A 16,457-nucleotide genomic window follows, 5' to 3' on the forward strand; every position below is an offset into this window, starting at 1 on the left:
GACAACGGCAGTAATTAAGGATACTCTAGCTGCTTTTCATAAGGTGCAATCATTTGTAGAAAAGAGACACCCCGAAAAGGCTTACTCAGGTTGTATGCTTGCACAGTTCGATGACGTTTGCATGAGTCGTATCAGGAACATTGTGAAAAGCAGACAGAAGCAATCTTCCTTGGATAGTTATTTTTTAAAAAGGCCTTTAGTAAGCAAACAGGAAGATCCAAGTGATACGGAAAAACAGAAAGTTTAAAGTGGTGAAAAAATTGAAATTTTGTAAAAAACGTAAAGTATAAAAAGTTTTAAAAAAATGTCAAAATCAAAAAGAAAAAAAAAAGAAATATAATTTTAAGTTTTTTGTCAAGCTAAGTGTTAACGTTTTGTGCAATTTGTTAAATGTGTTTAGTAAAGTTTAGTGTTAATGTTTCCTGTTATTTTTTAATGTGTTTCGTAAAGTTACGTGTTCAAGTTTTCTGCCCTTTGTTCTCCTCCTCTGTCGCCACTTTCGGAGATCACCTCACTCGAAAGGTAAGGTTCCACATTTTACTACATACGTATGTATGTACGTACAGTATTTCTTGTACCATGTACACTAATACACTTTATTTACAGGTATGTAGTACATATTAGTAGTTATATGTAGTTTAAGTTAGGTATTGAATGGTCCAAATTGTTGTATTTCATTGTTTATTGGTGAATTTAGCTTTATTATAAAATTTACTGGGGTGTTTTTGTAGGGCTTGGAACGAATTTGGCAATTTGCATGTAAAATGTGGTTCAAGATACGAAAAATTTAGGTTATGAAGGCCGCCTCAGAATGGATTAATTTCGTATCCTGAGGTACTACTGTAATTCAGGTTGCAAAAGGGTAAAGTCCGAGATTCGCCCGGGCCGCCGAGAACAATTTTAAAACTTGCGCGCCGCCAATTGAGTAGACTCGCCACCATCCTCCCACTCTCCTATTGGTCAGGATCTGTCCCATCATCCCTCTACGTAAAGGCATCCTTCGACCACTTCGGCGCATCAGTGTTATCATATGCATGAGGCTGGCATGCAGCTGAGTGTGATCGCTAAGGAATACAGTAAAAATCCATCGACGATAGGCACCATCTTTAAGCAGAAGGAAGCCATCAAAGCAGTTACACCTTCCAAGGGCATGACTATTTTGTCCAACAAGAGGAGCCACATGCATGATGAGATGGAGAGGCTGCTTCTTGTATGGATTAAAGACAAAGAAATCACTGGCGATATGATAACCGAGATGGCAATCTGCCACAAGGCCAGCGCTATTTTCTGTGATCTGAGTGCCCAGGCTGAAGACGACGGAGGAGAAGGGACATCGACAGCAACCCCAGACTTCAAGGATTCTCAGGGTGGTTTGATAAATTCCATAAACGAACTGGCATCCATTCAGTGATGCAGCATGGGGAGGCTGCCAGCTCGGACACGAAAGCAGCTGAAGCCTTTATTAAGACGTTCGACGAGATGACGATCAAGGAAGGCTGCAGTTCTCAGCTAGTCTTCAACTGTGATGAGACTGGCCTTTTTTGGACAAAAATGCCTCATCGTATGTACATCACAGAGTGCTAAAGGTCCACAAAGTGCTAAAGGAGAAGCTTCCGGTGATGTGGGGAGCTAATGCGAAGCCTGGATAACGAGACTTTTGTTCACCGAGTGGGTAAATTTGTGTTTCGGCCCGACAGTGAAGAAATTCTTGGAAGAGAAGTGCCTCCCTCTGAAATGTCTGCTATTGTTGGGCAATGCCCCTGCTCACCCTCCTGGCCTCGAGGAAGATATCCTAGAAGAGTATTCTTTTATCAAGGTTCTTTATCTTCCACCTAACACCACCCCTCTCCTCCAGCACATGGACCAGCAAGTGATATCAAACTTCAAAAAGCTGTATACAAAACATCTTTTCAAGAGATGTTTCGACATCACAGATACCACAAACCTCACCTCGCGTGAATTTTGGAAGGAGCATTTCGATGTCTCATATGCATCCGACTCATCGATCAAGGTTGGCAGGAGGTTTGAGGCAAACCTTGAATTCTTCGTGGAGGAAACTTTGGCCTGATGCCGTATCCGCCTGAGACTTCGAGGGATTCGATGTGGGCAAAGCTGATGCAGATTCAGAAACAGTTGTCGACCCTGAATTTTGCAACCAGATCTTGACGAGATCGTTGCGCTCAGCAAGTCCATGGGGCTGGTCATTGACGAGGACGACATCAATGACCTTCACAAGGAGCAGCAAGAAGAGCTTACGACGGATGACTTGAAGGAGTTGGAGGCCATGCAACATAAGGTCGTTCAAGAAGAGTTCTCTAGCAGCGGCAAGGAGGGGGAGGAGGACCCTATGACAACGGCAGAAATTAAGGATGTTCTAGCTGCTTTTCATAAAGTGCAATCATTTGTAGAAAAGAGATACTCCAAAAAGGCTTAGACAGGTTGCTTGATTGCGCAGTTTGATTACGTTTGCCTGTTTTGTTTCAGGAACATTGTGAAAAGCAGGCAGAAGCAATCTTCCTTGGATAGTTATTTTTTAAAGAGGCCTTTAGTAGTAAGCAAACAGGAAGGAGATACGAAAACACAGAAAATTGAAAGTGGTGAAGAAATTGAAATTTTTAAAAAATCGTAAAGTAAAAAAGTAAAAAAAAAAAAAATGTAAAAATCTGAAAAAGGCAAAAAAAAAAAAAAAAAAAAAAAAAATTAATTTTAAGTTTTTCATAAAGTTAAGTTTTAATGTTTTCTGCCATTTGTTAATGTGTTTCGTAAAGTTTAGTGTTAATGTTTTCTGCCATTTTTTAATGTGTTTCGTAAAGTTAAGTGTTCGTGTTTTCTGCCATTTGTCCTCCTCTGTTGCCACTTTCGGACATCACCTCACTGAAAGGTAAGGTTCCACATTTTACTACATATGTACGTACATGCATGTACAGTATTTCCTGTACCCTGTACACTAATATACTTTATTTACAGGTACAGTAAAAGTAAGGTTAGATATTGAACTGTCCAAATTATTGTTTTTTCATTGTTTATTGGTCAATTTTGCTTTAATATAAAATTTACTGTGGTGTTTTTGCAGGGCTTGGAACGAATTAGGCAATTTACATGTAAAGCATAGTCCTAGATATGAAAAAATCAGGTTACGAAGGCTGCTTCGGAATGGATTAATTTTGTATCCTGAGGTACTGCTGTATATATAAAGTGTTCAAGATTTTAAGCCAGAACCAAGGAGAGTTAAGACTTCTATAATAAGATTCATTCATCCTTGTCTATATGCAAGGTGCCCCTTTGAACTGAAAACCTCCGTTCTCTAGACAAACTCTCTTAGCTTCCATTGGCTGTCCTGAATTTATCTCCCACAGGGATTGGGTGGTACTTACCGGGAGAAGCCTTAAAAGGGCAGGGAGCCAGCGGGTTGCCCTCAGAACCTCCACAGAGCTAGGAGAGCTCAGACGCTCCTGTTACCTCGCCCTGCAGGCACCACTTCACCCCCTTCTGCTCCCCCTGCCTCCTCTGAGGAAGTCCCAAGTATTTTTATACTTCCATAGTGCACAGAAATATCAGCAGATAAAAAGACTACCAAGGGTAGGATTTCCAGGTACTGAGAGAGTAAATTCCAGTTCAGCCAGGGAATTGTTTTGCCTACTGTCTGTATTTCATTTCCATTTTCCTTTGTTTAGCTTCTCACTCCACCAATCTTGGTTCAATGCTGTGATTACTCCTCTTGTGATACTAGTAAACATCCCCTAGTTAATTCAAGCAACGTAATAGTTCCTTCTGTGAACTCCCCGTCATTTCCATCCATTCTGAGCGGTTTGTTAATTTGTTGATTGAAAGAAAGTTGTGTAACGCTCGCCCACGTGTTCCCTCGCCTCAGTACTTATCCTATGATACAATCTCTTTGCAGACAAACACTGTGCCTGATTGTGTGAAAAATTGGGAACCCTTTGGAGTAAGTCTTGCCTTTTCAATAACTCGTTTGCACAAAATTCTTAACTCCGGTGGATCGACAATCAACCACCCTATTAGTTCCTGGACCTATGTAAATTAATGTAAATATAGTGCATTTAAAACTAAAGTCCAGTTTTTATGTAAATTCCTCCTTCCTTAGTAATATCGTCCTTCTGCCATAGTTTTTTCTCTTTTCTTTGTTGTGATCTCTCGTTCCTCTATTCAAGTGTTAGATTACATTTTTCTTGGAGTGAACGACCAGTTCAGAACAAAAGGTATAAGCCACGAAGGAAAGTGACAGTGGAGTAGCTGCAAGATCTTTTGACTAAACGTCCTTTACTTAGTTTGCTAATTACAGGACGTGAGTCGAAAGATCTTGCAGCCACTTCCAGTGTTTCACTTTCCTTCGTGGCTTATACCTTTGTTTATGCATTTATCACATTCCAAATTTTCGTGATTCAGTTATACACACACACACACACACACACACACACACACACACACACACACACACACACACATATATATATATTGAATATATGTATATATAATATAGAATATATATATATATATATATATATATATATATGATATATGTATAATATATAAAGTTATCTATATGTACGTATATATATATTATTTGTATATATAATATATATATGTATGTATTATAATATATAATATATTATATATATATATATATATATATATAGTTATATAGCCAAGGCCACAGCAGAAATAAAAGGAGGCGTACCGAGCACTTTCATGTTATTTCAACACATTTTCGAGGTACAATGCTAAAAACACAGAGAACAAGAAACAAAGTAAACTAAAAAGCTGAAAAAAATGAAACCCAAGTATTCAAAGTCCGGTTAAAACCAGTACAGCAGGTATAGAACAGCTCAACAGGTGATTAAAAAGAAACAACCTTACAAATCTCATTAACAACAAATGGCTCGAGTTTGTACATACCCTGGCTTACATTCATTAAGTCACCATGATATTTAATAAAAGCAGATTCAATAATATTTCATTGATATATATATATAATTATATAATATATCTATATATATATATATATATATATATATATATATATAAATCCTATATGCCCCCTGTGCAAGATTTCTAGATATGACACTGGAACATACCAAAGAATGTTTTGTATAATATTGTGAAGTTCCAGTGTTTTAAAGCCAGCATTCCTTACTTTATAGATATATGTATATTATATATACACAGATATTACATGATAAGGACACACTTGTGTACATACTTTCATACTCATAATGCAAATGTTTCAGGAATGCCATTATGGCATGCTGTTGCAGGCGGAAACATCGAAGTCGTCAAATATCTTCTTGATTCCGGTGCCAACCCCAATGGAGGTAAGTTTTTCCGGCATGCTGACATTCGTATTGTAGGCACTCATCTTTTATGTTTATTTTATGTGCATGGTTTTTACAATGATTTTACAATAATGTTATTTAAATCTACCTTGGATTCCAAAATTACTTTTAAAATGGTTAGGCGACATCCTCAATGAGAAGACCAATACTTTCAGAAATAAAAAAAAGTGGTAAAAGAACTGACCTAGCATCTTCCTAAATCTAACAAGAAAAGTTTCCTGCAAGATTATAAGAGCTAAATTTATGCACATCAATCATTATAGTGTATTCGGAAGTTAACGGAATAATGTCTGTCCATTTTAAATCTTGTCTTCAGTATCCTTTGCGTCCACACCGAGAGAATTGCAGAAAGGTCTTGTCACTAGATGCCGTCTAGAAGATAACTATCCCTTTTTTTGTGTCCACGTTTTGAAGAATAACAAAAAGAGAACAAGACGAAAACGATTCATCTCTTACTGATTGAAGAAAATCGTCATTGTTTATAAGCCCAGCGGTTGATATACAGTGGACCCCCCGTATTTGGGTTCTCCAGATTCACGGACTCACATATTTGCGGATTTCTCTCGGGAACATTTCCCCACATTATAAGCAAAAAATTCACCTATTCGCGGTATTTTTCTAAGAGAAATGTCCACAAATTCCTGTTTTTTTTTTAATTTCATCATAAAATGCACTTTTTGTGATAAAAATATTAAAAAAACTAGGTATAAAAATTTTTAGTGGGTTTTTCTTGAGTTTTAACTAACACAATAGGAGGTTTTAAGCATTTTATAGGGGTTCCAACTAGTCGCGGGTTCTCACTATTCACGGGAGGGGGATGGGCACGGTGTCTGGTGTGCATCCCCCGCAAATACCGGGGGGGACCACTGTAATGTGAAAGCATTTGGAGCTGGACGATGGTAAGAATCAGCCTCGAACTCCTCATAACTGGAGTCTAAAAAGGTTTTCGATATCAAAGAAATGACCTCTGGGTATCTAGTGGGGTTGGTCTTATAGCAGCAAAAATGATTAAGGAAAGAAGGGGATATATTTATCAACAGAATCATAAATTAACGAGATAACCTACAAGTGTGAACTCTAAACTTCTTGCAGATGATTCCTGGCATACAAGGGATCAATCCTCGCAGTTGCAGCTGAGCACAACCGCGTCGATATTCTGGACCTCCTGTTTGCATCTGGTGCCTCTGTCAAAACTGAAAAGAGTAAGAACCCTCTCATTTGTTACTTGAATGATCGAGCTCATGCCACAGGGTTCGTGTGAATGGACTCCTGTTGTACAATAGCAAATATGTTGTTTTGTGACAATTGCTTATGTAGAGTTAGTTTATATTATTATTCTGAAATTATATTATTATTGAAAATAAGAGCTGTTGAAACGGAATTCGGTTTGTAAAGAATCTTCTCTAATCGTTTTAAGATATTTTAATCAGCATGTATCTGGTATCTCAAGTTTCCTGGGGAAACTTAATATACTGCGACATGCTGATGAAAAGGAGTGCAAGAGGAGTAGAGAAATCTCTATACAAACTGAATTCCGTATTATTATTATTATTATTATTATTATTATTATTATTATTATTATTATTATTATTATTATTATTATTATTATTATTATTATTATTATTATTATATTTCAAATACTCTAGCTCTGCTTTTATGATGAGATCAAATTGATCAGTGGTTTCCTCTGTATAAAGGCTGACATAGGAAACAATTTGGTAAATAGAGTCGTTTTTTCAAATGATCACATATGATGACGTTTAAAATACATAGCTCTGACTTCAAAGTGAGGCTTTCCACACTTGCAGATGGTGTGAACATATTATACGGAGCTGCCGAAAATGGTCACTTGGAAGCAGCTCGTAAGTTGATCCAGGCCGGCGTTGATGTGGATTTTGATAATGGTAAGCCCATTGGACTATACTCAATATTTTGTGCTTTCAAATCACTGGGGTTTTTTAATTGTTGGAAAAGTATGGACTACTTTTTATTTCATGGCCGGAAATTACATTTATAGTGAGTGATAAAAGTATGTATAGCTCGTTTGCTTATTTTTGTTTTATTTTGCTAACAAGAAACTTCCAACAAATTGTTACTCATTACTTATTTTTCTTAATATTTGTAGGGATTGCTCTACTTACGGCAGCGGAAAACGGATACCTAGAAATGGTCAAGGAAATCATAAAAGCTGGAGCGAATATCAATGCTGGCAATGGTGAGTGATTTTTCAAACGTTAGTCTCTCGGCTGAGCTTTCTTACGTAAAATCTGTGTTAATTGCATTTCATACTACGTTGGGTTTACGAGTGGCTATGCCTACCTCAGGGAAATTGACACTTTTGCCCTTCATGGTCACAGCTCACCTTAAACCAGTCATATGCTGTTATTTTAGGGACTCCTTGGGAAGCATTTAGGGAGATGTAATTACTAGGAGGGAACTTCCAGCCTTCTGACCTCCTTATGCATCTCTACTTTGGGCTTGAAGAAGCAAGAGGTCCTCACCGTATCTGACATTACAGAGAAATCAACCTAATATTTCAGGAAATCTAATCAGTGGACTTTAGCTGAAACTTGAGATCGAAATCAGAGATGGTGTCTTTTCCGCCAAAATCCTTACCCAACAGCAAAACTAATAGCCGAGAGGCCACTAACTGAGATGTTAGCAAGGTTAGATCTTGCATATAAGCTGTAGTCATACAGAAGTTGGATGTCGCTTTCCAGGATATTAAGGGCTGGCAAGGCAGTAGTCCTCGGTCCTACGAAGTTAGACCATTTACATCTAACCGGACTTGTGAAGACAGACTTCTTCCTAATGGGCGCTTGTTTAAAACGGTATGTCATAACCAAATCTGATCAGTAGAGGATTGGATCTGTTCACACTTGATCAGTAGAGGATTGGAACTGTTCACACTTGATCAGTAGATAATTGGAATTGTTCATACTTAATCAGTAGAGGATTGGAACTGTTCACACTTGATCAGTAGATGATTGGAATTGTTCACACTTAATCAGTAGAGAATTGGAACTGTTCACACTTGATCAGTAGATGATTGGAATTGTTCGCACTTAAGATTGGAACTGTTCACACTTAGAACGAAAGAGGAGGTATTGTCTGCGTAAATATCAGTACAAAATGGGTATGTAGATCCTGGTAATTACAAGTTACCAGATGATCGAGGCCCTACAAATTTGACATCTCTTGTAATAATTGGAACCCTAGAGTTGTGTCCACCCAGTTCCCCATCATTGTCACGTAGGAGGTATAAAAGTGGTTTTCTCATTTCATGATTTTAAACCTAACACTGCTGAATAGTGCTTCAGCTTCACAAATTGTGAAATGCAATGTCACACACACTTCAGTTATTACACATAATGCCTCAACAGCATAAGAAAATAAGCTCTCTCTCTCTCTCTTTCTCTCTCTCTCTCTCTCTCTCTCTCTGCTTTATCAAAAAGCTCCAGTTGTCAAGAAGATTTGGAGGTGGAGCGAGGGTAAAGTTATTAGAATAATTTATTAAGAACAGACAAGGATGAATCTTTTAGAAATAGTGCTCTGTACTATTTAACTCTCACTGACTTATTTTCTTTTCTCAAAATTAGCCTAGACTGTGTAAGAATGAGATATCCTGACAAGGACTTTGTTTGTTTTGATGTACAGAATATTTAATTTTAGATGCTGTGATTTTAATCATTGGAAGTAAACTTGAACATCTTTCCGCTTTGGTATAGATAAAGCAGTTAGAGTAACTATGACTTAAAGCTACAAAATGCAGAACACAGCACCAAGCGCTGGATTATGCAAAACCATTTCACGATGCATTCTTCATTCATATACGTATATGGTGCCATAGAAGAGTAATGAGACAAAAAAAATTGTTAAAACGTTTTGAAGGTCATACATTCGTCTCAGTGACGACCAGCTGGTGAGTCTTATGAAAGACTACTGTCTTTTTATAATTATACCAGACACAGCATTGTAGTTAACGAACGCTACTGTTGCCATTCTCAGTTCTTATCTGCAGTTCTAACTGTAGCTAAAATGTTTATTTATTGCAGTTCAAAAGGGCTGCATTTATTCGTAACTAGTTTTCTTTTTTCATTACATTATGTTGTAGCTGAATACATTTTGAACATTTGTTTACTCCAATAGCAAAAACACAGAATGCAAGGAAAGCAATCCACAATAGGCTAACAGTATTGTTCACTGAAATGATAAACGAATGGCACTTTGTTTTGGAATTATGACACACATGTTTCTATCTACGTTGAGAATCAATCTCATTGATTGTCAGATACCTGGGTAATACTGAATTGAATGTTGCTATTCAAAGGAACCAGATGAACCAGTGTATAAAAGAAAAATTATATCTCCCCACTATACAGTTTTTAAAATCGCAATCTAAACGGTAGCGAAATCTCTTGAGGGTGCAGGAGGGGCAGTGCCCTGCGACCCTTCGTGGTTGTGCCCATCTACTGTGCCTGTGATAATCAGGCTCTATGAACAATTCATCGTGTATCATTTTACTCACTGGGATAAAGTGTTTGACAGACCCACCCGATATAGCTTCAAAAAGTCTCTGAAAAGGGAACCTTTTCAAAATCTATCTCCCCACTCCCCACTGTACAGGCCCACTGCACTCGCTATAGTAGATTCACATCAACCGTGCATCTGATATCTAGGTCAGGGACTGACCTAGACGCTCCTGATTGGCTGTTGATAAGCCAGTCACTAGCTGGAAACTCTCGGTCTCTCGAGAGAGTTCGCATAGGCAGGATGTATGATCCACCTCTCCTGAGGGATACATCTTTCAAAAGTATCCCTCAGGAGGGGTGGAACATACATCCTGCCTATGTGAACTCTCTCGAGAGACTGAGAGTTTCCAGCCCTGTGATTGGCTTATCAACCAATCAGGAGCGTCGTAAATGAAGGGCCTAGACATCAGATGCACGGGTGACGTGAATCTATTCTAGTAGGATTCGGAGTGTGGGTGGTTAGAAGCCAGACTTGCCCCACCTAAAGGAATATTGATGACACCCCTGTCCAAGTCAGTGGTTAATTTACAATCTTTTCTTTCGGGGATACTTTTTTTGTTACTCATGTATCAATCTGTATTTCAAAAATGACTAGGTTGGATAGTTGGCGCTGCCGGACGAGCTGGTCAGACTGAAGTGATGAAGGTCTTCATAGAAGCTGGTGTTGCGAAAGAAAATCTCGGTATGTATCGACACTATTGGTCGTATTTACTATTTCTTCTTATTGTAATGGCCGTAGTGACCTCTTACATCTTTACACCCTCGAAATCTCATGAGAGAACAGGAAGGAGAACTTTCTCATTCCTTTGAAATGTCAAGACTTACAGGGGGAAGATTACCCACAAGTTAGAATCACGTTCAGAGATCACTGCGGTCATCACTTTACACTTGGGTATATGGGTTTACTGTAGAGTCATTTCCTCGTTTCCTTCAAGGTTCTCATTCGTTGTGTTATCTTCTCCCATAAATATTTAAAGATTATGGACAAATTCACTCATTTCTATCCATTATTCGTTCTAATTGTGAAGTTGGAAAGGATTCCACATAGACTTAGTTGCAAATCGATTTAAATCAAGTTTAGTGATCATAGGAATGAAAAATATTGCGTTGATCAGTACATTTTAAGATTATTTCTTCATTCTACTTATCTTTTCAAGTTGTCTGTTCTCCTGTTCGCGGTTATTCTCTCTACATTCCCTATTGAAGGTTTTCTTCTTTGGGATATCATTATTCTGTGATGAATTCTATTTTGTTACGCTAGTTGTTCAAGTAGCCATCAAAAGTCATAGTTTGTATTTCAATGAAAACAACCAACTGAGAACCTTTATGACTACACGAGTAAACAATCTAACAAAATATAGCAGACAGTATAACAAAACTATGAAGAAGTTATCAAATGAGATCGCGTTTTTGTCCAATACAAAAATCTGGTTGAAGTCTTGATATGATCTCACTCATTAAAACAGGCCATCTCAATTTTAGATACAGTTAGTATGTGAAAGGTAAGTAGATGTTATAAAAATAAACCCTATTTAATTCTGAAATGTCACTCAGTTATACAATATCATTTCATTTATATTGTAGACTCTGCAATGCATGCAGCTGCAGGCAGTGGACATCTCGCAACTGTGAAACTGCTGTTCGACAACGGAGCAGATCCCAATTATGGTAATGTCCCGAAAGCTAGCAAGCTTGATTTCTGATCAGATTGCATGTACCGCATATAGAACTTTTGGGCCTCATTAAGACTTGGTGTAGGTAATATTTTTTTTAACTCTTAGTAGCTCTTTTTATTCTTCATTTTATGAGGCAAGGACTTCTTTGGAGGATGCTCTAGACTAGAGTAATGAAGATGTTAGCCAATTATGCTTTACATCCTGTATACATGCACACATACATACATACATACATACATACATACATACATACATACATACATACATACATACATACATACATACATACATACATACATACATACATACATAAAGTGGGGGTGTGAGTTTGCATGCTAGATTATGTATCAGTCCAGAGCACATTGAATAGCAACTTAAAGGATGTACTGGTAGAAGTAGAGTACATGAAGTATATCAGATCATTGTTTGGTCAAAGGAAACATGAAGATAGATAAAAGCTAGTTGGAGAAGTAAGGGTAGAAATGTGGTCATAAAGGTAATTGAGACAAGTGAGTTAGACAGAAAAGAAGTGGGAATAGCATCTCAAGTAAAAGGGTTTAAATAAGGTTGAAGATTTGTTTAATGTGGAGGGCAGAAGAGAGGCAGAGCTGGATGACAGTAATGGAAAGGGTAGAGGTAAGTTTAAGTATGCCTGTGGAAGTTACTGCTGGAGACATCGAGATGGCAACTGTGAGAACGGATAGACTCCACGAATTGATTACAAGTAGGAAGCTCCAGCACAGAGGTGATGGCAGGAGTGGGTTGCTGACCAGGGTTTGTAAAGTGTGTTTTGGTTTGGTTAAGGAAAGGTTCTGAATGAGTAGCTGAGAGGAATCATTGTTACATTATATTGAGATAAATAATATATGTAAACACATTAGTTTAGACAAGGAACAGGGTGTGCGAATCAAGTGTTGATTATGAAAAGTGATGTGAGAAGTTTAAAAGTAAAGAGAGAAACCTGTGGGTGGCATAAGTTTTATTAAGTTAGAATCGATAGAAATGCATTGTGAAGGGTGTTGAGGGTGTTGAGGGTGTATAAGGTATAGATGAGTACTTGAAAAGAGCAATTAAAAGTTCTATGATGGAAGTGAAATGGGTGACGGATGAGATAAGTTTTTTTTTATCTCCTTGGCTGTTTACTATCTTTATAAGTCAAGTAATGCAAAGAGTCATTAGAAAGCAAATAGTCGTGGGAGCAAAACTGAGGGCTAAGAAAATTATTTATGAATGGAATGTGAAATGCTTAGTGAATGATTGCAGGTAATACTGAGTGGGAATAGTGAAGAGAAATAACAGATACAAGTGAGTTTGAAATTAGAGTGATGAATTTTAGTATGAATGGTGGAAGAATGGAAGCAATTCATTCGCATGACGAGTAAATATAAACGGGTGCTGGCTGGAAGAGAAGGGGAGTGAGTGGCACAGAATAGATGAAGCAAGGAAGGTAGTAGGTGCATGCAAAAGACTAGGGAGAAACTTTGACTGTCTATGGGAATGTATGAGAGGCTATTAAGACAAATCTTCTGAATGAAGGCGAAATACGGAAGTTAACTGGGGATGAAAGAAAACACGAGATGATTTTTTAGCGTTGCCTGCATGTGGAAAGGATGAGAAATATGGAGATCGTAAAAGTGGTAGTAATGTTTTTGTAAGTGAAAAGAATGTTCAGAATCTTGTGGTAGGATTCGCTCGTGCCAAACGATGAAGTGCAGGTTGGTGAAAATGGTACACAATTATGATGCATTAGGAGAGAGAAGGAGAGAAAGACCTATGAAGTCGTGAAAAGTTATAGGGCAGTGGTTCTTAACTTGGGGGACGTCAGCAATTTTCAGGGGAGGGGCGAGCCCTAGGGAAAATGAAAAAAAAAATCTAATTATATTTTTTATTCTCTTAACAGGAGTGAGGAACTAATATTCAGAAGTGTATGAAAAATATGCAAAATTATCACTTTATATCGTTACTTTCCTAAAGTCTACTACTCTAGTTAGGCTGATCATTTTTTGACCTCCCTTCCTATTCCTCGAAACCCCTTCTCTTTCTCTTTTTTTCCCCTTTACATCAGTGGGGGGGGGGGGGGGTGTTACTCATAGATGCAAGGGGGCCGTGAAAGAAAGGACCAACTCCTAGAGGGGGCGTGGTCATAAAAAGGTCAAGAACCACTGTTATAAGGAAATGGGCACTATGGAGGAAGGAAGGGAATGTGTACAAGATAGAGGAGAAAGGTGCAGTGTACGTCAGGGGGCTCGACGCGCTCCTGATAGCCATTCTATGGAGGCATATGAAGGTACTAATAATGAAGTTTCCCCCGCTGAGATTTATCCACGATTCAGCAGTGGATGTTACTTTGTTAGTGGAAACAGCTTAATGGTACATTACACTGAATCTCCAGGTCACTTAAATCAGACATATGAATGTGTAAGAAATACAGTGCTCTTTCTACTTCTCGATTTCTTCACAATTGTTGGATACGCTCGTAACAATATTAGTCTAGGCCTTATTGACAAAAAATTGCCCATATATGTGAAACTCAATGCAATAATGTGTTTATCAGCCTCATGCCATATTCTCAAATTGGAAGTAATGCAAAAATCTCTCTTACAGTATTAATAAATTTCGAATGGAACCCACACCAAACACCAAACAAAACCTTAAACTTATTTACCCTCATCCATTTCTCCTTAGCATTACAAAAATGAAGCTGTGGAGATCACACTTGACTAACTAAAAAAACCCTTATGTTTCCAACAGCCGGCACTTTGAGGGTTGCATCGCAGGACGGAAACTTAGAAGTTGTCAAGTTGTTGCTTGATGGAGGTGCACAAATCACCTATACTGGTAAGGAATTTGCTTTCTCAGTTTCCGTGTGAAAGACAGCACTCGGGACTTCTAGATTTTCTCTGAAATGTAACTCAGCATTCTCACGCATTGTAGTCAATACAGATTTAAGGTGTTTAATTCACTTGTAATTTACTAAGGGGGATCAAATGAATTACATAATTACATTCTACTTTATAAAGAACTGACTTGTTGAAGAAACAGGGCACAAGAAAATCAGATGAAGACTCTGAGCTTTTTGCCTCAGAAAGGAGATGACTGTCAGTACTCCTCTGATCCCGACCCGTTTCAATTAATTATGGCTACAAATGAAGCGCCACTGAACGAGGAATTTGATTTTATTACCCATTCACGTGACCTGCCCTGCACTTTGTTAAGCTCATTTTGCGGGGTTCATGATAAATGAAGCTAAGGAGTCTTCTAAATCAGTTTATGACACTGTCATGCATTCTGTGACTCCTATGTTTTGTACCTGTGCTCTGTAGAATTTTATATCTTGCATGAAAACATTTTCTTAGTCTTCTGTATATTTACAGTAGTTCATTACAAAAGTCGTGATGGTTTTCTTCTGCCCATCGGTGCATGAAGGTGTTTACCATCCCTTCCTTAGATATTGTTTTGGTAGTCTGTCACCACATAATCTTATCACTAATATTTCCCGCGTGTCTCGCTATTTTCAGAAGAAAAGGGGTATCCTTTACACATTGCTGCCAGTGAAGGCCACATAGATGTCGTGGCTCTGTTAGTCGAGCATGGTGGTGATATCAACAGGCCCCTGACGGATGGTAAAGCATTTCAAGTCGTTTTTTATTTTTTAATTTTTTTTTTTACAAAGAACTGAGTCTGACTTTTTTCATTCCATTCTGAATACAATTATTTTTATTAAAAAAACTTGATTGTGGTTGTATTTCATTTCATTTTTATTCATTTACAAATAACTTGAGTCCGATTCTTTTTCATTCCATTCTCAATACAGTTTCTATTTTTTTTAAAGAACCCAAGTCTAATTCTTTTTCATTTCACTCTGAATCCATTTTTTTAAGAATCCGAGTCTGATGCTTGTTCAGTCACCCCAAACTATCCTTTCATCACTTTGAAAATCCTTTTCACCTTAAGCATTTGCCGTGTCTTGATCGGAAGGAAGAGAGAAGATTAAAAAATTAATAACACTGCCGTCAATCCTGTAAAACTTATTAAAAAGATTTGTATAAAGGAACATATAAACTTTACTTCACAATCTCCTCCAATGAGGCCACCACCAACTGTCTCTCGCAGGATGCATAGCAGTTGGCGTTATGTAGCAATGTCCTTCCACCAACAGCTGCATTGCCCTCTGTCTTTCATTTCCCATCCTTCCCCAGGGTCTCTTCCCACCTATAGCTGTCCATCTTCAGCGTGGTCCAGTTTTCATTCCTCAAAAACAAATTCCTTTGGATGGTCCAGGAAGTGCAATAATATATATTATTTGGTCTGTGGAACCAACCTGTTATGTACAGTGACTAATAATTATAATAATAATAATCTTTTCTTCAAGATATGTGGGTGGGCTTGGCTGCAGGAGGCTCTTTCGTTGGAAAAGGATGGACTGTTATGCACGTGATCGCTCTCTTTGGATACCCACATGTGAAAGAGCTTCTGGACCTTGGAGCCGAGATCAACGTGAAAGATGCTTCAGGTAATTGCAAAATTCCTGAATTGTTTCATTCATAACTTTTTTGCTGATTCCACGAACGGTGAATGAAGCCCTTATGCTTTTGCATGAATTACAATGATTTCATTAAATTCCTGTCGCAAGTCTGCTTCCACTACTTAGAACAGAGAGACCAAAGGATGGTCCTGGATCATCCGTTTACTAAAGTTCACAGTTTGTAACCTTCTTTGAACCTCGTGTTTTCAGTAGCATCGTGGCTACTTTATTATCTGATGCTGTGTCGTGATCTCATTAAAAAAAAAAAACTTATAATTTCTTGGGACTCGTGGCAAACTTTGACAACTCATAAATGACCAGTATTAATTTCGTGGCAAACTCATTGCAGTTTCTGCATAGCTTGTCATAA

The 16,457-nt window shown here is 38.0% G+C and overlaps 1 protein-coding gene across 7 annotated transcripts in view; it reads left to right on the top strand.

Moving 5' to 3' along the window:
* Nucleotides 1–16,457, top strand: part of LOC135207891 (ankyrin repeat domain-containing protein 50-like) — a 39,837-nt gene that overhangs the window by 10,328 nt on the left and 13,052 nt on the right. For 6 of the 7 annotated variants that reach the window (XM_064239796.1, XM_064239792.1, XM_064239793.1 and 3 more), the window contains exons 4-12: nucleotides 5,250–5,333; nucleotides 6,447–6,556; nucleotides 7,163–7,258; nucleotides 7,480–7,569; nucleotides 10,482–10,568; nucleotides 11,471–11,554; nucleotides 14,314–14,400; nucleotides 15,081–15,185; nucleotides 15,935–16,075. In XM_064239796.1, coding sequence (XP_064095866.1) covers nucleotides 7,521–7,569; nucleotides 10,482–10,568; nucleotides 11,471–11,554; nucleotides 14,314–14,400; nucleotides 15,081–15,185; nucleotides 15,935–16,075 — 553 coding nt within the window. In that variant the 5' untranslated portion in view covers nucleotides 5,250–5,333; nucleotides 6,447–6,556; nucleotides 7,163–7,258; nucleotides 7,480–7,520. The remainder of the gene's footprint in view (nucleotides 1–5,249; nucleotides 5,334–6,446; nucleotides 6,557–7,162; nucleotides 7,259–7,479; nucleotides 7,570–10,481; nucleotides 10,569–11,470; nucleotides 11,555–14,313; nucleotides 14,401–15,080; nucleotides 15,186–15,934; nucleotides 16,076–16,457) is intronic. The other variant, XM_064239797.1, reaches the window with a different exon arrangement.

The sequence above is a fragment of the Macrobrachium nipponense genome, chromosome 34 (genome assembly GCF_015104395.2).
Source record: "Macrobrachium nipponense isolate FS-2020 chromosome 34, ASM1510439v2, whole genome shotgun sequence".
Lineage (NCBI taxonomy): Eukaryota > Metazoa > Arthropoda > Malacostraca > Decapoda > Palaemonidae > Macrobrachium > Macrobrachium nipponense.